This window comes from Rhinolophus sinicus, chromosome 3 (genome assembly GCF_057876585.1).
Source record: "Rhinolophus sinicus isolate RSI-liver-muscle chromosome 3, RSI-T2T, whole genome shotgun sequence".
Lineage (NCBI taxonomy): Eukaryota > Metazoa > Chordata > Mammalia > Chiroptera > Rhinolophidae > Rhinolophus > Rhinolophus sinicus.
This window is the reverse complement of record NC_142503.1, coordinates 91,886,231-91,908,180: the sequence shown is the minus strand read 5'-3', so window position 1 is coordinate 91,908,180 and position 21,950 is coordinate 91,886,231. Positions and strand designations below refer to the sequence as shown.

At 47.1% G+C, this 21,950-nt stretch overlaps 1 protein-coding gene across 9 annotated transcripts in view; it reads right to left on the bottom strand.

Moving 5' to 3' along the window:
* The window catches only part of CUX1 (cut like homeobox 1), a 346,843-nt gene that overhangs the window by 147,765 nt on the left and 177,128 nt on the right, over positions 1-21,950 (bottom strand). For all 9 annotated transcript variants that reach the window (XM_074328379.2, XM_074328374.2, XM_074328378.2 and 6 more), the window contains exon 4: positions 10,834-10,912. In XM_074328379.2, coding sequence (XP_074184480.2) covers positions 10,834-10,912 — 79 coding nt within the window. The remainder of the gene's footprint in view (positions 1-10,833; positions 10,913-21,950) is intronic.

Sequence of the window (21,950 nt, the reverse complement as noted above, 5' to 3'; positions counted from 1 at the left end):
AACCTTAAAGGAACCACTAAGAAAATAAAGAGTTATAGCTAATAAGATAAGTGAGGAGATAAAATAAGATCATAAAAATAATCAAAATAAAGCAGGGAAAACAACAAAAAACAGGTAAGACAAATAGAAAACAAACAGTAAGATGGTAGACTTAAATCCATCTATACCCATAATTAAACATTAAAAGATATAACATTCCATTTAAAAGGTTGATTGTCAGACTGGATTATAAAACAAGACATAGCTGTTTGCAAGAAATACAACTTTAATATAACAACAAAGACATGGTAATAGTGAAAGAATAGAAAAACACATAACATGAAAACATTAATCAAAAGAAAGCTGGAGTGCCTATATTAAAATGAGACAAAGGAAACTTTAGAATAAGGAATATTACCGGGAACAAAGATCATCGCGTAAACCTAAAAGAATCAAGCCATTGAGAATGTAATATTCCTAAAGGTATATATACTCCAAAATGAAGCTTAAAAAAAACAAACCATCAATTAAAAACTAACAGAACTGGGAAAAAATCCACAACAATAAAGATATCAAACTCTGTTCTCTCTAATCAATAGTATAATTAGATTGACAAGCTAAATGAAAAACTGATACAGAAATTCAACTAGCCAAAACAATTTTGAAAAAGAAGACCAAAGATAAAGGGCTTATATTACCTGATTTCAAGACAGACTTTATCAAGACAGTATGGTATTAACATAAAGAGACATACAAATCAATGAAATACAAAGTCTGACAAACAACTAAGTTCGCGAACTCATCCTAGAAAAAGTGCTCCATACTTCATTGCTGAATATCACTACGGTCACCTTCGAAGTACTCCCCTTGGGAAACTACGCACTGACGCCAGCACCTAGTCCACTCTTCAAAGCAATTTTGGAACTCTTTTTCTGAAATGGCCATCAGAGCTGTCATCATATTACCCTTGAGGTCCTGAATGTCATCAAAATGCCTTCCTTTCAGTATTCCTTTTATCTTCAGGTAAAGAAAGAAGTCAGTGGGGGCCAGATCAGGTGTGTAGGGAGGCTGTTCCAATACAGTTATTTGTTTACTGGCTAAAAACTCCCCCAAGGACAGTGCCGTGTGAGCTGGTGCATTGTCGTGATGCAAGAGCCATGAATTGTTGGTGAAAAGTTCAGGTTGTCTAACTTTTTCACGCAGCCTTTTCAGCACTTCCACATAGTAAACTTGGTTAGCTGTTTGTCCAGTTGGTACAAATTCATAATGAATAATCCCTCTGACATCAAAAAAGTTTAGCAACATTGTTGCAACAAGTTCGTGAACTTAATTGTCTGACCTTGTAAAATACAGGATCCAGAAAAACACCTCAAACGCATACCATCCATTAATTTTTCAGTGAAACTTGACCCTTACCTTACACCATACATCAAAATTAACTTAAAATGCATCATAGGTCTAATAATACTATACAACTTCACTGAAAAACACAGGAGAAAAAATTTGACTTTGGGCTAGGCAATGATTAGAACACAAAAAGCAAAAACCGAAAACAGAAAAACAACCCATAAACTGGACTTCATTAAAATATAAAACTGCTCTTCAAACGATAACAAACTAAGAAAATATCTGCAAGCCAACTCATTAAAAATTTTTAAAGAAAACCCATTAAAAAAATGGGCAAGAGATTTAAACAGATACTTCGTCAGTGAAGATCTATAAACAACTGAAAGCACATGATGAAATATTCAGCATCACCAGTCATCAGGAAAATGCACATTAAAATCATGACAAAATATGCTATACACACACTAGGATGTCGCAAATTGAAAAAGACGCCAACACCAAGTGAAGGGGAGGACTCGGAGCGATGGGAACTCGCACGTGCATTTGTGGGGAAATAAAATGACACAACTGCTTTTAAAAAAAGTTTGGCAGTTTCTTATCAAGCTAAACACTTGCACCCACCCCATGCCCTAGCAATTCTAGTCCTAGGGATTTACCCGCGAGAAATGATGTCCATGAATGCTTATAGCAGGTTTCTTCAAAAGAATCACAAACGAAACTAGCCGAATGCCCATCAGCAGGCAGGTGGGCAAGGACCTGGCTACATGCTCACAGTGGAACGCCGTTCTGCAGTGAGAGGCAACGCAGCACGGCCCCAGCAACATCACAGAGGACTCCCCAACACACCGAGCGGAGGGAAGGAAGCCAGACACGTAAGAGCACAGACCCAATGACACCATGTACGTGCAACACTAGAAACGACGAACCTAATTTGCAGCGACAGAAAGCAGATCAGTGATTGCTGGCATCTGGGATCATAAGGGAGCTTCTGAGGTGACAGAAACTGTTCTACTACCTCTTGATTGGGAGGGTAGCCATCGTGTACTAAATTGTATACTTAAATGGGTACATTTTACTGTATGTAAATTACGAAGTTGGTTTTAAAATATAATCTTTTACGAAAGGAAAAAGTTTTTTGTACTGCTATTAAAATATAAATTGTAAGTCCTTTTTACTTTTCATTACACCCTTTAATTCTATTTTTGCTATATGATTTACAATGTATTTACTATATCGCTGTAATTACACATGTACATCAGATAGATAGAATATACTGGGGGTACAAATTCAAAATGTTTTACTGGTGGGGAATAGGAACAAAAGCAGTTTGCAGACCGACCATTGACTCAGACCCATCTGGCTACTGTGCAAAGATGGATGGAAGGAGGTGAAGGGCGAGACCAATGAAGCTGCAATGGTGGCTTGGATGAGGGTGGCAGTGGCTCACGTGATAAGTGGTCAAATTTGGAATCTATTCTAGGTAGAGGCTGGGTCAACAGAACTTACTGGTAGACTGGCTACAAGGCGTGAGGGAAAGAAGGGAACTCAGACTGGTTCCTGCATTCAAAGCCAAGCCACTGAGTATATGCGGACGCCATTCACCTTCCTGGGAGGGCTCGGGGGGAAACCAACTGTTCTCTGTGGTCCTGTGCAGTTGGAGAGCCTAACAGACATCAGCAGTCACCTAGGGGGTGAGTATAAATGGAGAAAAGAAAAGGGCTAAGAGGAGAGTCCTGCAGAGGAAGAGAGGCGGCTGCGAAAACCTGGGGAGTACAGCCAGGTGGGAGCTGTAGCCGGCTCTCGGGAACTTCTGCTGTGACAAGGAGCAGAGAGCTGGCCAGTGGCTGCAAGATGTCAGCCTCCTCCCACCGCATGTATTTTCTCAGTGAAATAGGTGTGTGGAGATCAGGGGGAACGAAGGCCTGAAATAGGACGTGGCTGGGGGCCAGGGGGCATAAGGTTGGGGCCAGCTAATGCTGTGCGGACTTTGTACGCTAACTTACTGCGGTCCTCCAGGGACGTTTTGTTTGGGATTCCCCGGATCACTACCACACCTCGATAAAGCCCCAGCGTCCTGGTGCAGGGAAGTTCCGAAGAAGGAGGAGGACACTGGTGAACTTCAGGGAGGGCCATAGAGGCTGTAAAGCAGGGCTTCCGATTAGGTGGGGCAGCGGTGTGCTGGGGGCGGGGGTTGAGGAGAGGGTGGTGAGCTGCTTTTCTACATATGGTGAGGACTGAGAAGACCAACCTCACAAAACCCGAGACCATGTGTGCGCGGAGGAGCTCTGTAGGCAGCGGGGCCACCCCCGCATCAGCGAGCGGGTGAACGTGCCCCTTGTGAGTTCCACCAGTGATGACATCACAGTGCGGCAGACGCTGCTTTTCGCCAGGGCACTCTAGGCTAATGTAATCATACGATTACATAATTAACCCAGCTGTCTCATTAAGAAAATCAACTGGAATTCAGGGCATAATTAGTCATACAGCAATTAGAATGCTGATGAGCAACTGATGAAAAGCTGTCTAGATATCAAGTGTGCCAGGACCACCCCAGTTACCGCAAAGGGGGCACAGAGGCGACACACCGCCCCACGCCAGTGAACCAAGGATTCCCTAAGTCCTGGCTCGTGGGTTCTGGCATGCAAGCCCGGTGTCGAGGGACAGACGGAAAGCCCTGAAGATGAGGCAGCATGTGAAAGTGGGGGCAAGTGACTCAGACACCCGTCCTGTCACGTTTGCCTTTCTTTAAAATGTTCACAGCTATTTCCTCAGCCTGCAGCCACAGGGTGCACAAAACGGAGAGGCTGAGCAGGCCCCACATTTGTTTTAACCTGGCCAAGGAGGTGGGAGAGGTGCCTCCTTGCTTAGGTTCCAGTGTTTGGTAGAGCTTTACGTCCTGTGTCTGGTCCCTGAGGCTACTTGGGAGCGGCCAGTCCCACGGCCCAGAGGGGAGAGGATGGCTCTGTCCTGCAGGCGTCTTTCTGAGGCTGCGGCTTCCTTGGTCCCGTTATGGTGCTGGTGGTTCATTCTTAGAAGAAAACGTTTCATGAAGGCAAACTGAAAATGTGTAAAGGGGATCCTGCCGTCTGGGCACCAAGGTTACAGTTTTCTCTGGAGGGGCCTGGGCTCCTCTGCCAAAACCTGGAGACCTAGAATACACGGACCGGCATGGCCTCGCAGGATCCAGCTGGAGCGGACACATCGCTACAGGCTTCAAAAATGCCACCACGCTGCCTGGCGATTAAAACCCTAGCATGAGAAGCAAGGGGGTATTTCTAACTATATCACTAAGATTTTGTCGCTTCTTTCCAGGAGTTTTGCTGTGGGATCCTTGAGTGGGGACATACAAGGAAGAAGAAAGAAGAATGGAAAGAACAGCGTTTTCTAACTGTAACCAATAGTGTGTCCTCCCCTGAAACCGGTGGGAGGAGCACAGAGGCCCAGCTCACTGTTACTCTTACGGAGGAGCATTAAGAAGCAGTTCTCAAAAGCAGTGACGTTCCAGTTTCTGTCTCGACCCTCAAATGCTACAGGCCGATGGGGATATTCACCAGGAGAGGTTTTCCTGAATCCCAACTGAAACCTCGCCCCAGGAGCATTTGGGCGTGGGCTCTCACATGGAGCCTCCTACACAATGGGCTCTCTTTAGCCAGTTCTCTTTCAGGACTTCTGAAAACTAACACCTTCTACATACAATCACAGGCCAGTCACCCTCTGGACGTAAAGGGAGAGAAGTCAGCCATGAAACAGAGTTCTAGCAGCGTTGCATGAGTCAATGAATATTTTATATCATTGGTAATGTGCTACCTAAGATTTGAATCTTAAAATAAACCCTTCCAGGCACTGCCTTTGTGTTTGAAGGGTTTGTATCTGTAGGACGTAATCCACATCTCAGCAAGGAGCAAAAGATGATTCTCTTTGTATAGGGGGGCTACAGATACAGGCAAGGAGAACCTGCAAAGAGGGTCTCTGCAACCACAGCAGAGCATTCCGCAGTACCACCGAGCAGGTGGTAGGTAGGCAGCTCCCAACTTTGTCTCTTTTTCTCCTTTCTAGGAACTTAAAAAAAGTACCATTACTGAGATATTTCTGGGACAGAAAAGTCAGTTGTCTTTTATAGAAATTATTAAGTGTGGACAAATACTCAAATGACCATGGCTTAGTTCTTATTTGTAATTCACTGATAAGGGCTATTCAGAAACTAAGATCTCAAGTTGAGTATTTTACTGATTTATGCTTTCCCCCTGATTGTAGAGATAAATACATGCTCATTGTAAAAAATCTGAAAAGTATGAAGCAGAGCAAGTCACCCACGCAAGGTTAATTGCCGGCAGATTATGCATGCCATCATAACTCTGCTGAGAACACAGGAAAATTCCAGCTATGCAAGAGCCTTTAAGAGGAGGCCGTTCCGGAATATTTCCAGCTACGTATCTAAGAGGGTCATATTTTAAGAGCAGAGGTATTAATTCTCATTTCATTATAGCTGGAGATGGAGGCTGTCTATTTAACCTGTTTAATTATGGAATATTTTCTCAAAGGTACTGCAGCCGTCTCCCACCACCCAAACAGGAGCCCCAGGAGGGAGGGCAGGGGTCAAGCCTCAACTGCATTTTGTATCTTAAGCGCATGGTCCAGGGCCTGGTACACAACACGGCCGGGAAGTGCGGACAGAGGGAAAGCGCGGACAGAGGGAAAGCGCGAATATGACTACTTAAACAGTACACCTTGACCCTTTTCTTGCATACCCTGCACACAGACAGCCGGCCACCGAACTCTGTTCTCACCCATAAATACAGATTCCAATGCAGAGGTACTCTGGCCTCCTGATTAGGGAGCCTGTCACAGAGGACGTCCCCGCGTGAGGTGCCTTGCCCAGCTGTTCTTACAAAGTCACGTTGCCGGACGGCTACGTGGCTTGTCCTCATGTGGCTAATTGCTAGCACATTAATAAATACAAATCTCAACCAGAGGTGTATTACAATAAAAAATGTAAATATTTGCAAGTTTAAGCTATCCCTGTTGATCACATACATGATGACATCAAAATCTGTCCATGATAAAACTGACAGATGAAGCCATCCAGACTAACAATGTAAAACTGGAACTTATTTATGACTCTAAAACGGCTCTCCTATGGCCATTTGACCATGACGTTGACCATGAAGGCAGAGAATATTTTCAATTAGAGCAACAATTAGAGATGGAAACAGAATTAGGACAGGAGGCTAATTCTCCAAACTTTCGTTGGTCTTCCTTTTAACTCTGGAAGCCAGATGGAAGCATGTAAACAAGTATTGTTTGGAGAGATGAAGGAAATAACACTGCGTTACCGGAGTCCTGGGCTACAGCTGTCCTCGTTGCCCTGAACCATCCATTCTACCTCCTCCACACAGCTGAAATCCGTCCATTTCTCTCCAGCTTCACTCCTGCCACCCGAAACCAAGCAACCCCATCGCTACCTCCCCACATCGCCCTGGACTCCCTTCCAAATCTGTTGTCCAAACTGCAGTCAGGATGACTTTCTTATTACACATACTTGATCATGCTGTTGTCTTGCTTAAAACCCATTAATGGCTCGATCAAGTCCAGAACCCTTCACCTAATCTACCGGGCCCTTCCCACCTGCCTTTGCAGCCGGCCGACCACACTGACATATGTGCTTTACTCAGGCCTAACTATTAACAGCGCCCCCTTGACTAACGACAGTGCCTTCGTTTGGATGGCATGGTACCCGGCCACTCTTGCTCACCAGGCTCACTGCCCCAGGGCGCTGCCTCTGAGGCTGCCCAGTCCTACCCATCCACACTCTCATGCCCGATGGGCTCTGCCTTCGAAGCACTTGTCACACCTAAAATCCAATAATTACTTGTGTAATTACTTTTGAGGGCCCACAGCCCCACCAGACTTGCATGTCCACGAGAACAGGGAGCTCTCTGGGCGACTGCTCACCGCTCCATCCCGGCAGTTCCACGCGGATCCTGAGACACAGCCAGGGGAAGGCGTCTAGGGCGCTGACCAAAAAATCCCAGGGAACGAGAGCCACAGCAGTGTGGAAGCAGAGTGTGCTTTGGCTAAAACAGCAAATTATTTATAATAAAAGCGTCTTAAAATACTCTAACACTGATTAGGGAATGAGGGGCGATCTGGTGGCAAATGCGGAAGAAGGTAAACACAGGGTCTTAACTATTTTAACTGCTCAGAGGACTCGTCAGGATGATTATGTGTTTAAACAGTTATTCAGTGTCTTTAATACAAAGGAACTTCTGGAAGGAGAAATGACATTACTTGGGATCTGGCATGTGGGTGAACAAGAGGGAGGAGCGGGGATGACCCACTGCTTCTCTTCCCTTGAACAGCCCGAAGGCTGGGTGTCATGTAAACATCGGTGTAGGCAGGTAAATCTTTATCGAATGACGGTAAAATGAGAGTTCAGAGAGCTATGACATAGCTCCCACTCCAAGATACATTCTGTTCTCTTGCCATTTAGGTTGTTAGAATGCTCCAGCGTGCTCTCCCTCAGTGGAAAGTGTCAGCTTCAGGTGGAGGGTTCAATGTGAATAATTAGAGCCTGGGACCAGAAAACCCCAGAAAGCATTTGAAGAAATAATTTGATCCAGTCATCCATTCACTGGACAAACATTTACGGAGTTTCTGCTACATGGCAGGCAGTGGGGTGGACACTAGGCAAATAATTAGGGTGAAGTCACTCTGCCCAGCCAGGAAGGAAAACAGCTGAGTACCAAGTAGTTGTAACAGAGGGAAGCACAGCGCGCTGGGAGTGGGGCGTGCGTGAGAAGGGCTCACCTGAGCCGGACCTGGGAGCTTGGGGAGCAGTGTCTCAACAAGTAAACCCAGGAGAGCAGGAGGCGATGAACTGAGAAGGGACCTGGCCGGCCAGCAGTGTGGACAAGGGGCTGGAGAGAAGCAGCCCGGCAAGCACAAGGCCCCGCGGCGCGATGCTGACAACATGAGACGGGTGGCCTGACCAGCGGAGTGGAGGGCAGAGCTGCGATGGAGAGAAGTGGATGGAACTGAGAACACCCTGGAGGTAGAAGGGCCAGGACCAGGTGACTCGGTGCTCTGCGTGAGCAGCTGGGTGGGAGGCGGTGCTGCCCCCCACAAGGCCCGACTCAGGGGGAAGACCTGGCGGTTTCCTCGGACAGACTGGGTAGTTTCAGGGTGCCCGTCAGCCCTCCCAGGGGGAATGTCTGGAGGCTGCTGGGGATGCAAGCTGAGTCAGGAGTGAGAAATGGACGGAGATCAAGCTCTCAGAGCGACTGATGTGGCCCTCTGAGAATTCTGCTGCAGAGGATGCCAAGGGTCGATGGACGGCTCTGGGTCGATGGACTTGGGTGGTTCAACATTGTCACCCAGTGGTACGTGCCATGTCCTGCCCCAGCTGCTGGGCACAGAGCAGGAAGGCCAAGCTGTCCTCAAGGAGCTTTCATTCTAGTAGGACCAGCAGATAAGAAACAAGAAAACCCACAAATGAAAACAATTTCCAGAAGGGGTGGCAAGTGGGGACTGGTTCAGCCAGGTTTCCGCGTCAGTCTCCAAGACCAGTGGGACTCTGCCTCTTCCTGGGACAGCTGGTTGGCTCTTCCTGGGCTCCTGGAGCTTGGCCATATGGCACGTAGCTGAAATATCTGTCCCATTATTCCCAAGCGCTCCCTCCAGTTTTCTGAGATAGAGTGAGTTGCTGTTTCTTGCAACTAGAAGACTTAACGCGCCCACCAGTGTTTCTGGGCTCGGCGGCATTGATGTCTGAAGCACACAGACAGCTAAGGCCCCCTGACTCCCCACAGGTGTGGCTGTCAGTAAACGCAGGGCTATTGACCAGGCCCTTGCTGTCAGCCTCGGCCACAGGATTACTTCCCCCAGCAGTAAGCAGACTTCCAAACACAGGTAGCGGATCTGAGCTCCGCTCCTGCTTCTCAAGGAACTTGTTATATCTGTGAAGTCTCAGCATTTGTAAGGAAGAAATACCTGGGATGGGGGTAAAAGCGATCTATGTGGCACACCGATGGACTTTATTATGCAAAGCCACGGAAAACATCAAACATTTGCTCCCGCCATCTTAAATTGAAACCGCAAACTTTAATTCTCCAGCCCAAAATGATAATTACAAAGGCTATCACCAATATGAGAAAAATGCTGACGGTATAATGTTAAGTGAAAAAAGGAGAATGTAAATATGTGCCAATATTATGATCAAAATTCTATAAAAATTTTATATGTATGTGAATAGGGCCTGCTCAGTCGAAGAGGAGCATTGATGAGAAAACAATGGTCTTGTGTTTTTCTATGGGAAATTAGGATGGAAAATAATTGCAGAAAAAGAAACCCAACAATTTGTTAAAGTGGCTGCCCAGTTAGAAACTTCAGTACAGGAAAACCTAGGTACAAACTGGACTTTTAGAAAACAGTGTAGGTTATTTAGCAAATAGTACCTAAAGGCTCTCTGGGTCTTTGACAAAGATGAAATGAGCTTTTCAACTAAGTCACCAACACAAAACTCGCATGCGCACAAGATCATGCCGTGGGACAACCACACTGCCAGTGCCCGAGAAAGAGCGCCGCTAGGCATCAAGTGACCCGTGTGCTGTGAAGATGCCTTCCATGAGCCACGGTCAGTCTTCGGGGAACCCCTACTTTCCTCCTGCAGAAAACCAAAGGCTGGAATTTGGAACCAAGCACTGGATAAGCTCCTATGACAACAAAAGTTCGGAACAAAGAAAACCATTGTCTATCACTAGGCTGTTCCCCTACACCATTCCATTTTACAAATGAGAAAACTGAGGTCCAAAAAGGAAAAGGAATGTGATGACGACCTCAGAGCAAGGCCCTGGGTAGCCTCTATTAACCCAGCTCCCAGAGGGGACAGCAAAGCCCACGATAGACCTGAATTAGAATGCAAGTGCAGATATAAAGGAGGCCTGTTTCTGCTCTGCTTTTTAAAGTAGTTCTAGTGATGCCAGTACTCCACATCCGTGGTTGTAGCTAATCGGCTACCACTTGCCCTTGGCTATTAGCCTTAAATAAGAGAAAGACCTGGCCAGGGGTCACTGATTCCCTGGATGACCTGGGAGGGGAGTGAGGCATTCTAGGTGCCCTATTCGGGCTGTTCCTGAATATGACATCAGTCCGTCCAGAACCACAAACACCCGTGACATCTGAATAGCACACACAAAAGTTCTATTTCTTCTCCGTGAAACGTGCCACATTTTATACCAAAGCTACAGGTAGCCACACGGATTTGAGTTTCTATATTCACAAAGGCATCAACTGGAGGTTATGTGTTTACTTTAACGAATGTGCATCTAATTTCCATACTTACCCAAAGCCTGGGTTTTGGAAAATTCACGATCCCAGAACTCCTCAGTTTCACAGGGAAGTTGCCATTCATGGCGTAATTTGCTTAGGAAAGCTGAGAAGAATAAGACTGGAACCCACCAGGTCTCCAGACACCATGCCCGCTAGTGGGCTATCAGGGCACGGGCTTACCTGGAACATCAATCAATCTTTTGTAGACATTCAAGAAGGCTGCCTCAGCCTCTTTGCTTCTTTTACTCAGTGCATCAATCTGAAAGGGAATGGAAGAAAGAAAAGAAAAACAAAGAGCTCAGAATTTGTCAAGAGGTCATGTAAAAATCATTACGCATCTAGTGACTTCCCACGACAAATGGAAGTCTGATTTCTCCATGTAAATGCCAAACAGCTGGGCCTTCAAGCTCTTAGAGGAAATGTCCACAAACACATGAAAGGCAGACAATCCACATGGGCCCAGCCCTGGAGGGTGCGCGAGGCCGGGGCAGCACTCTGAGCTGAAATCTTCTCAGCACTCAGTGCCACTGCCCAACCGCATGTGGTCCTTTCACAGAGTAGAGAGCAGCGCCCTTCTTGGTCTCCTTCCTTCTTCTGTGAGTATCTGCTAAGAACTGACGTGTCCTGGGCAGAGAGGGGCAGCTCCTACCCAAGAGCCCGTGGGCCAGGAGGGGTAACAGGTAGGTAAATAAGTAATAAAATCCCAGCTGGAAAGTGCTACGTAAGCAGGGACACAGAGACACGGAGAAAGGGACATCAAGCAGGAAAGCAGGTGATGTCTGAGCAGCGTCCTCGGAGCTGTTCACCAGGTTGGAAAGGTGAGACACATACGAAAGGGGAAGAACACACTCAGACATCTGGAGCAGAGTTCTTAAACCTGGGGGTTCACAGATCCTCTTTAGGGATTTTAGGAAAGCAAGGACCGTCCCCTGGAAATACACACCCACACCCACGCACATGGTTCTGCATTCTATTTTAGGACAGTCACGTGTCCGCTAGTGTTCTGACCATGGAATTCACAGACTCCATGAGGGGGGCTGCAGCACACCAGGGAATGTGGGGGTCTGCTGCGGGGGGAACGTGGACACATGGGAGGGGTGGTGGGCGACGAGACCGGACAGATGAGGGCGTCCGATCATGCTGGGCCGTTGGTGCCCTTCGTGCAGGAAGATGACCTTCACTGTCTGGCCATAAGAGTGGAAGGACAGGAGGGGACAGGAAGGAGGCAACCGTTCAGAGGCTGTTGCCTTCGCCTGGGTGAGCAGTGTGCAGGTCAGGGGGTTGGGACTCGAGGAGAGGCGGCCCATCATGGAGATTAAGGTCCAACTGAGTCGGCGTGAGGCACAGAAGAACCAGGCGAGTCACGGATGGCGCCCAGGTTTCTAGCTCAGGCAGCAGGCGCGTGTCTGTGCTGCTGGCCAGGACCAGTTTGCTTGGTGAACTAACCCAGCTGAGCAAATTTTCCTCCAGGGTAAAGTCTATTCATCAGAGAACGGTGACACGTGGAACTCCCGAGTGTGCTGGACACACATCCAAAGAGCCTCCGAATGTGACGGACTCAGGACGCATTTTGCTCACAGAACACACTTGCTGAGACAACAGATCCCTTTTACACATGTAGCATACAAGACGCTACATGCTCGAAGTACATACTGGCTCAGAAAAAGGACACTAAATTATATATTCCTCCTGTCCCCTCACAGAATTATACTCTCCGTCTCCAATGTTATTAAAGAGGAAAAAGGATGTGGTTTAATTACAGGACCTCTCACCTGAGACAAGCCACAATTTGTTGAGGGCTCAGAGAGGTCACCCAATGAGGGGCGGGAAGACCGTGATGCGGGAGCTGGGTCTCAGGAAATCCCACGCAGAGCACACACACCGGTGCCATGCAAGCATTTCCACTTCACACAACTATGCTCCGAAATTGCTATCCGAAGTCAGCTGTGTGGAACTTGACACACTTTTACCCCCCCATAAAATAAGGCTGTGATTTAGGTGTTGGAGAAGTTTTCAGAATAATCCATAAGGCTACTTACATATGACAAGACAGTTCTCTATTTTTAAAATAATGTTTTTTCTCTGATTATTACAATTCATGCTCATTGTACAATGAGAAAAATATCAAAAATAAGGGAAGAAAATTAAAATCATACTTCTGCTAGTCACTGGTAGAAGTCACCCTCTGTCTGGTCTGTAGTTCCCCTCAATTGTTTTTTTTTTACTTTAAAAAATATATACGCATATAGGGAAACTAAAGAGACAGCAGGTAGATGTATGGTTGTCTAGGGCTGGGGACAGAGAGGATGGGGTTTGGAGGATGACAGCTAAGGGGGGCAAGGCTCCTTTTTTGGGGTGGCGAAATGTCTTACAATTGATTGTGATGATGGCTGCATAATTTCGTGACTACCGGTACAGTAAACGTCAATGAACTGCAGACTTTAAATGGGTGGATTATATGGTATGTGCGTATCTCAGTATCTCAAGAAAGCTGTTAAAAACATGTATATGTATATTTGAAATCAAACCATACGTAAAATTTCATATTGTGCTTTCATAAATCTTTTACAGTATCTATTACAAATTTTGGAAAATGTCTTAGTACTATTTCCACTGTACCTAACTACCACATACACAGATGTTTTGAGTAATAATGGATTTGGAGTTGCCTCTCCAGATGTCTGGAACACTCGCTGTGTGCTGGGTCCTTGTCTTGCCTGAGAGTGCAAGCCCACGGGGAGCAGTCTGCCCAGAAAGCAGGGTAGATGCCTTGGCTGCTCTCCACCCCTCTCGATACCCACAGAGACCCTCACTTCCCGGGTACTCTGACTGACCTCACAGAGGGTGACTGTCTCGGTGGTGGGCAAAGAAGGGGATCCAGCAGGCTCCTAAAATGCCACCTCCAGTCTCCTGTCTGCACTGTTGATGGGGACATGAAGGTGGGGGCTGGTGATCCACACAGCATATTTGGGGACTGGTATGGGCTGAATTGTATCCCCCCTCCCAAAGATGTTCAAGTCCTAACCCCCAAAACCGATGAATGTGATCTTATTTGGAAATAGGGTCTTTGCAGGTGATCAAGTTTCTATACGATGAGATCATTAGGGTGGGCCCTAATCCAGTAGGACTTATGAAAAGGGGAAATTTCGACACTGAGACAGACACCCAACAGGGAGACCTATACCTGAACATGAAGGCAGAGATTGGGGTGGTGCATCCACAAGCGAGGACCGTCAAAGATCACCAGGAAAGCACCAGAAACCAGGGGAGGGGCCTGGACCGGGTTCTCCTTCACAGCCCTCAGAGGCACCAACCACGTGGACACCTGGATCTTGGCCTTCTGGCCTCCAGAACCGTGAGACATAAACGTCTGTTGTTTAAGTCGCTCACTTTGTGGCACTTGGTTACAGCAGCCCTAGCAAACTAATACAGGGACCATGCTTCTGAGCCCTCCTCCTGTTCCCTTTTCCACAAATGCAAGAACATTCAAACCCAGTCCTGAGAGAACGAAGTCAGGCCAATGAATTGAATTTATCTGTTAAACAACAGCACAATGAGTTTTCGTAAGAGAGGTGATGAGTGCTCCACGCATGTTGAGTTTCTACTCGATGAGGTCCCCCGACCCCCTTGTAAAATTTCCAAACCCAGAAGGATGTGTTGATTCTGGGCATTTTGATACTTTCTCTGCTTGTTCACTCTTTGGACTCCTTCCCACGGCCAGTGCCCTTGTCCAGGACCGGGCCTCGTTGTTTGAGTTTTGGTCTATTTTCTCCAGCTCCCTCTTTGTGGTGGGCTTTCCCTTGCTGTGTCCGGGACGTCCTATTTCTACGTGTCCTCTTACTTGAATGCCCTTCACTCGCATCTCTGCCTGCTGAAGACTGACCTGTGCTTTGAGGCCCAGAGTGAGCCCCACTTTCCCCAGAATGTGTGTGGGAGTTCCCTCCAGCAGGCACGGTTCTGAGTTTGGAGGGAAGAAGGTGGACCTTGAGCCAGGCTGAGCGGCCTTATCTGTACAAGGAGGTGAGAGAGGCTGCCTCCCGGGCATGGGTGGTTAGCCGAGCTTGTGTGAATAAAGCGCTCAGTGTGTGGACAGGGCAGGGCTCCACAACAATTAATCTGTCATGTGCAAGAGCTTTCTTTTAGGGGCCCACAGCCCCCAGGAAGCGAGGCCCTGTCTGTCCCCTTGTCATTCTGTGAGTTGGGAGGAAAGACTGTCACCCTCATCTTCATGCCCCCCACCCTCCATGCCTGCCTGCTGCAGGTACTCAGGCCTGTGCGCTGCCAGCCTTTGGGATGGGGAGTCAGGGCTTGGCGTGGCGCCTCCTCACACGAGGGGAGGAGACGTGTGAATGAGAAAAGATTTATGGTGAGGTCTGAAGGCACAGGTTAAAAGGATGAAGCGAAGTTAGACATTCAGCCTGAGGTACAGATTCCGCTTGCCATCCTGACTGCCTACAGCCATTCTCAGAAGGAGCAAGGACAGGTGGCAGGACTGCGGCAGATCTAGGGGCATTCTGACTGCTGCGGCGCAGGCCCTGGGGAAAACCTGTTCTGCTCCAGGGATGAGCCTCCCCTCCTGCCACGCCTCCCACGCCAGCCCCACCCGGTTCCTCCCTGTTCCCTGAATACGTGAGCAATTTCCCCGCAGCCTGGAAGGCGCCTCCTAGGAATGTTCCTCTGATCCTGGAGGCTCCTCTGACCCAGCTCCTGCTGCAGCCACGCCCATAACCACGGGGGCTGTTCCAGAACTGCCGATAAGACCCCCTTGGGAGAGGCTAAATTCCTTGAAAGCCCAAACTATGCTCTCGACTCAGCAGCCGTTCTTCACAGAGACTAGAACATAGTAGGTGTTCAATACATTTTCATTGCGTGAATGAAAATTTATCTAAATTGGTCAACTGTTTTGTCCACAGAAGTGAGCAAATGGTTGAGGTATCCAGTTTTAAATCTTTATGAAAATGCTTAATATGTAAAGAGTGGTTTGTTTAGTAAGCATTTGTTTCACGTGCTGATATGATGACAGCCACTTGGCTGCAGTCAGAGCACTGGAACCATCTTTTCTGCTGCTTACACCTGAGAGCATGCTCTGCAGTGAGCTATACGTCCTCACTCCAGCAAGACGCCCAGGGACTTCTACAGCGAGTTTCCTGGACCCAACAGTTACCTTTCCAGCAACAGCACTTTATAATGCTGAGTTTGGTTTTTTTTTGGAATACCAATTAAGTTAAAAAAAAATAAAGGTCTATGGAAAGGTTCTAAATCTCAGACAATCAATATTTGCTTACAGTAGTAAGGCCATGTTTGGAGACCAAGTTCATAAAAATCACCTGAGACATCGCTAACATACAGAAGAGTAAGGAAGTACCCAACTGTTTGGGTAACAACAGAGTTGTCTATGGTGTTTTGTCGAATTATTGCTCCCAATCTCTGTTCATCCTCCCTGTAGGAGATACTGCACGTCTCTACCCACGGCCACGTGACTTGTGGTGTCAGGGCCCCTTCCACGTGGGTGCTTTCTCGACCCCTGATGTCAGGTTTTCCCTCCTTTGATGCTTCAGCCTTAACTGAAGCTCCCAGGATTTCCTGTTTGGACACTGCAGACAAGTCCCATCGGGTCTCCCTAGCTGCAGCCTCTCCATGGGGGTGACGAGTCTTTCAGTGGCCCTTGGTCATTGTCCTAGAGCCCAGAGAGAACATGTGGCGACCGTGCCTTGCGGCTCCTCCTCACTCCCAAACGACATCCTTAGGCTGGAGTTCCAGAACCCTTCCCCACACGGCTTTTGCTTACGCTGCCAACTGACGACGCTTCACCACAACAAGCTTCGGTCCCCTTAACACCTCATGCCCCTCGCGCCTCCAGGGCTCCGCGCCCTATGTCCTCCGCCCAGAATGCCTTTTCGCCAGTTCTCCCTTCATGCCGCCTTGTGGTGTCCTCCGGACTTCCCAGCCACCACTGGTCACTTGGTCCTTGTGCCAGCTGAGCTCTTTGTAAATCCCTCTCTGCCACTTCCCACACTGTGTGACGATGACCCATGTCTGTGAGCTTCCTCTCCACCACCCTGTGGGCTGTTCTAGGCCTGGGCAGAGGTGCCTTCCTCTCTCTACCCCTGTACCCAGGTCTTCACTAGCAAAGGAGGCTGCCTGGGAAATGTCTGTGAATGAGTGAGGGTGGATTTCAGGCAGAGAAGGCTGCACAGGCCAAGGGATTCCTTGAAACGCACTGTTGAATTCTGCAGCATTGATTACTTTGGAAGATCAGAGCGGAGAAGGCAGTTTCCTATAATGAAAAGCTTTAAGGAAAGCTTTTACTACCCACCAGAGTGTAGTCTAGTCTCAACACTGGGAAGTCATGGCAGCCAGGCTCTGATCTAGTTTAGCACACGGCTCCTGGTGGCAGCCGCAGCAGGGGAAAGAGCAGGGAGGGGCTTCGCGGCTGGAGGTGAACTAGCCAGGTGAGGTCATGGCTAAAGTGGAGAAAAGAAGAGCTCTTCACGGGCTGTGAGTACAGCAGACCCCCTATCCTCGGAGGATATGCCCCAAGGCACCCAATGGATGCCCGAAACCAGGGATAGTACCGACACCTATATATACTGTTTTTCCTTAACAGAACACCTATGGCAGAGTTTAATTTATGAATTAAGCACAGTAAGAGATTAACAACAATAAGTAATAATAAAGTAGAACAACTATGACAATATACTGCTATAAAAGTTATGTGAATGTGTTATTATTCAGTAAAATAAGGTAAGTTGAACACAAGCACTGAGGCGCTGCAACAGCTGATCTGCTGCCCACGGCGGCCGCTGGCTAACGGGCAGGAGATGCTGGACACAGGTGGGTCCCTGTCCGGCTGGAACAGGATGTGGGAGACTTTACCATGATGCTCAGAAGGGCACAAAATTCAAAACCTATAAATTACTTATTTCTGGACTTGAACATTTACTATTTCTGGACTGTGGCTGACCTCGGGTAATGAAACCATGGAAAGTGAAACCGCGGATAAGGGGGGGACTATTGCATTAAAAAGGCATGTGTGCTAAGTGCCTACGACTGGACCTAGCATTTGAAGGGCACAGAACACTCTCGCTGGTGCAGTTATTACTGTGAGGGCTCTGCTGTCCACTGGCCCACACAACCTCCCTGAGCGTGGCCTCCGCCTGTGTGCACCACTGCTACACACGTAGCTCCCAGGGAGAAGGATGCTATACAGAGTGGGCTGCTGCAGGCACCCCAATGCTGCCCAGAGGGGCCTTCCCCACAGGCCACACACAGGGTCCCTTGTCACACCAGCTGTGAGGCAGATACAAACAAAGGCCCAGGGATCACCCAAAAAGTATGAAACAGAGACTGGTCCTGATGCTGGCTGAATGCTGTGTAATTTGAAATGGAAAGGCTCATCTTTTCAGGCTGTCGCCCAGGCCTCACCAGGCAAAGAAGCAGCAGAGCAATGCCAGCTGGGGCCACGAGCCTGGATATGGCAGTGGAAGAGCAGGGTTGAGTCCCAGCTCCAGCATGAACTAACCTCTCTGTTCCTCAGTTTCTTTGTCTGACAAGTGGGGAGAATAAATCTTGGTTGCTGTAAATGGTGAAGGAGCCACCATATTGGCAGTGCCACTTCTCAGATGTAAACACTTACTGGGTCACTCCGAACCGGGCCCCTAAGCAACCCCCACTCCAACCAAGGATATGACGACCCCCCAGCACAGTGCACTGAGGCTGGCCTGGGGCCGGAGGCCGTGTGGTTGGTGGAAAGAACGTGTGCTATGAAGGCACACAGGCGGGTGTGCACCCAGCCCCGGCGCGGGCTTGCTGAACGACCTGGAGGCGGGTTACTTGAACTCTGTACACCTTGGTTTCTTCATTGGTTTGGTGAATACCTCCCTCCTTGCTGAGATGTCGTAACATGAAATGTGAGAACCTCCCACATTAAGTATCAGACATGGTCTGGAGTGTACAGAAACCGACTGAACATCAGGAACTTCCCCAAGAAATCCAATTCCAGCATTTTCTTTCCACTACACCACAGGTTGTCCTCCTTTGCTATCAGAAAACCAAAATGCTTAAAGTCTTGAGGGACGAAGACACTTAGACAACATTTAAGACACCACAGTGACAACGGGGCACTCAGACATAATCCACTAGCCTGCACCCCGGGAATTTATAAGCTAATGATTTAGAAATAAACACATCCCATTAGCAGAATTTTCAAATCGATGTGCCCTGCTGCACGACAGGCCAACGAGGATCAGCAGGCGCCCGGGGATACGAGAGAAGAGTTTCGTCCCCCTCTACCTCTGTGTGCAGAACCATTCAAGAGCAAAATACGATTTGAAGAGTCACCCGGAATACCAGAAGTCAACAGAGAACGACGTAGGTCCTGTCCAAAACAGACGTGTCTGCAGCTTCGGAGTTCTAATTTTAACTGAACACAGCCACGTAAAAGGAACAGATGTGTTTGCTGAAGGAAGATCACAAGAGCAGACAGAGCCCAGTAATTCTCCTCTAGCTACACGTTTACTTAACGTTTGGTAAGTACTAGCCCTGCCACTGCTGTTGAGAGTTCTATGGGGAGACCAGAGAGGACCTGGTGTGGAGGGAGCCCCTCTTTGGAGCACCCTGGTCACCTCTGGAGAGATGTGGAGAGAAGAGAGGTTGGAACGAGCACGGGAGCCCACTGCTCCCACCAGCTTTGTTTCTCAAGGTCACGTTCATGACTTGAGACACCCGGATGGATGTGACTTAGGAAGAATCATGTGCACGACACTCCCCAACAAGAGGACTTACTGGAAACCCCTACAGCGCTCAAAGCAGGACGGACAAATCCCATGGGCAGTTTTGGTTATAAAAGCAATGCAGTATAGACCTTGTAATGACACAAAGCTGTGTTTTACATACACTGATGGAAACATTCCTTAATCACCCCCACCCCCAAGGTTCTTAAGAACACTGGGGAAGTCCAGAAGAAGATGGTGCCAGGAAGAACGAGAGGCAAAACGAGGATGTGAGGTCACGGAGAGAAGATCTGTGGCAGGGATAGCATGACAATAATATAAAGACAATAAGAACAGCAACGAGCATTTCTGCCTTCCTTTCCAGCTCACAAAGCCCTGTCATGTACAACTGACATTCTGGCTGTCAAGATATATCTGAAGGGCTGTTGTGGGGAAGAAGGATTAGCTACCTTCTCTCTCCCCAGAGTACAAAAACGGAACCAACAGGTAGAAGCTACAGGAAGGCAGATCACAGCTTAACAGCAGGAAAACCTCTGCAAACAGCGGAGCACTTCAGAGGTGGAATGTGCTAGCTGCCCGTCTCACTTACTAGTTTATTTATTCCATCATTTGGTCAATACAATCCTTCACAGAGTGGTTAAAATGTGCCTGACGGCGTGCAGCCCTATCCAGAGCCTTCTATTTTTACTCGCAGAGGGATGGGCGGTGCCGTCCCCTCATCCCTCCGCAAGTAAACCACAGCCGGACTTGTGGGGAAAGCTTCCCAGATGATGTACACCTACCTGGGATTTTTAAAACACTATTTTTTGTGAACAGATAATATATGTATATAGTGGAAAATTTTAAAGGTATAAAAACATATACAACATTCAGCAAGGCTGTACAATACAAGATTAATACACAAATATCAATTGTCTTCCTATATATACACTAGCCATAAACCATCTGAAAGTGAAATTAAGAAATGTTCATGGATTGGAAGACTTCATATTGTTAAGATGGCAAAAGTCCCAAATTGATCTACAGAATGAATGCAATGGCTATCAAATTCCCAGATGGCTTCATTGCAGAAACTGACAAGTTGATCCTAAGATTCATAGGGAAATACACGGGATCCAAAATAGCCAAAACAATCCTGAAAAAGAAAAACAAAGTTGAAGGACTCATACCAATTTCAAATCTTAGTACAAAGCTCCATTAACCGAGACTCTGTGGTACTGGCTTAAGGACAGACATAGAGATTAGTGGAATAGAGTCCAGAAATAAACCCTCACGTTATAGTTAACTGCTTTGTTTTTCCCCCTTTGTATTTTATGCTTAACTGCTTTTTGACAAGAGTAAAAACATAATTCAATAGGAGGGGAGGGGGGCGAGCAATCTTTCACAAGATGATGCTGGGACAACTGGTTATCCACGTGCGAAAGAACATGGATGGACCCCTACCTCACACTATATCTAAAAATTACCTCAAAATTAATCAAAGACCAAAATGTAAAAGCTAAAACTACAAAACTCTTAAAAGGGAACACAGGTATACATCTTTGTGACCTTAGCTATGACACCAAAAGCAGAAACAACCGAAGAAAGATAAATTGGATTTCATCAAATTTAAAACTTTTGTGCTTCAGAGAATGCCAGCAAGAAAATGAAAAGATAATCCACAGAATGGAAGAAAATTTTTACACGTCATGTACCAGATAAGGGACTAGTATCCAGACTACATAAAGATCTCTCGCAACTGAACAACTAACTGAATTAAAAAGTGGACTAAGGATTTGAATAGACATTTCTCAAAGGAGGATATACATGGCCAATAAGCCCATGAAAAGATGTTCAACGTCAATGGTCATTAGGGGAATGTAAACCAAAACCACAAGGAAACACCACTTTACACCCACTAAGGTGGCTATGATCAAAAAGACAGATAATGGTAAGTGTTAGAGAGGCTTTAGAGAAACTGGAACCCTCACATACACTGCGGATGTAAACGTCAAATGATGCAGCCACTTTGGAAAACAGTCTGGCAGTTCCTCAAAATGTCAGACATGGAGTCACTACATAACCCAGCAAGTCGACTTCTGGGTACATACCCAAGAAAAAGGAAAACATATCTGGACATAAAATTGTATTTGAATGTTCACATCAGGACCATTTATAATCATCAAACGGTGGCAAAACCCCAAATGGCCATCAACTGATAATGGACAAGTAAAATGTGGCATGTCTGTACACTGGATTATTCGTCAGCCAGGTAAAGGAATGAAGTGCTGATACATGCTACAACATTGATAAATCTTGAAAACATTACGATGAGTGAAAGAAGTCAGTCACAAAAAACCGCATATTTATGATTTCATTTTCATAAAATGTTGGGAATGGTCAAATCTATAGAGATAGAAAGTAAGTAAATCAGTGTTGTCAGAGTCTGGGGTGGGGTGAATGGGAGGGACTCCTAATGGGTTTGGGGTTTCTTTATGACATAATGAATATACTCTGGAATTAGATAGTGGTGATGGTTGTGCAACTTTGTGAATACACTAAAAACCATTTAATTGTAAAAAGAAA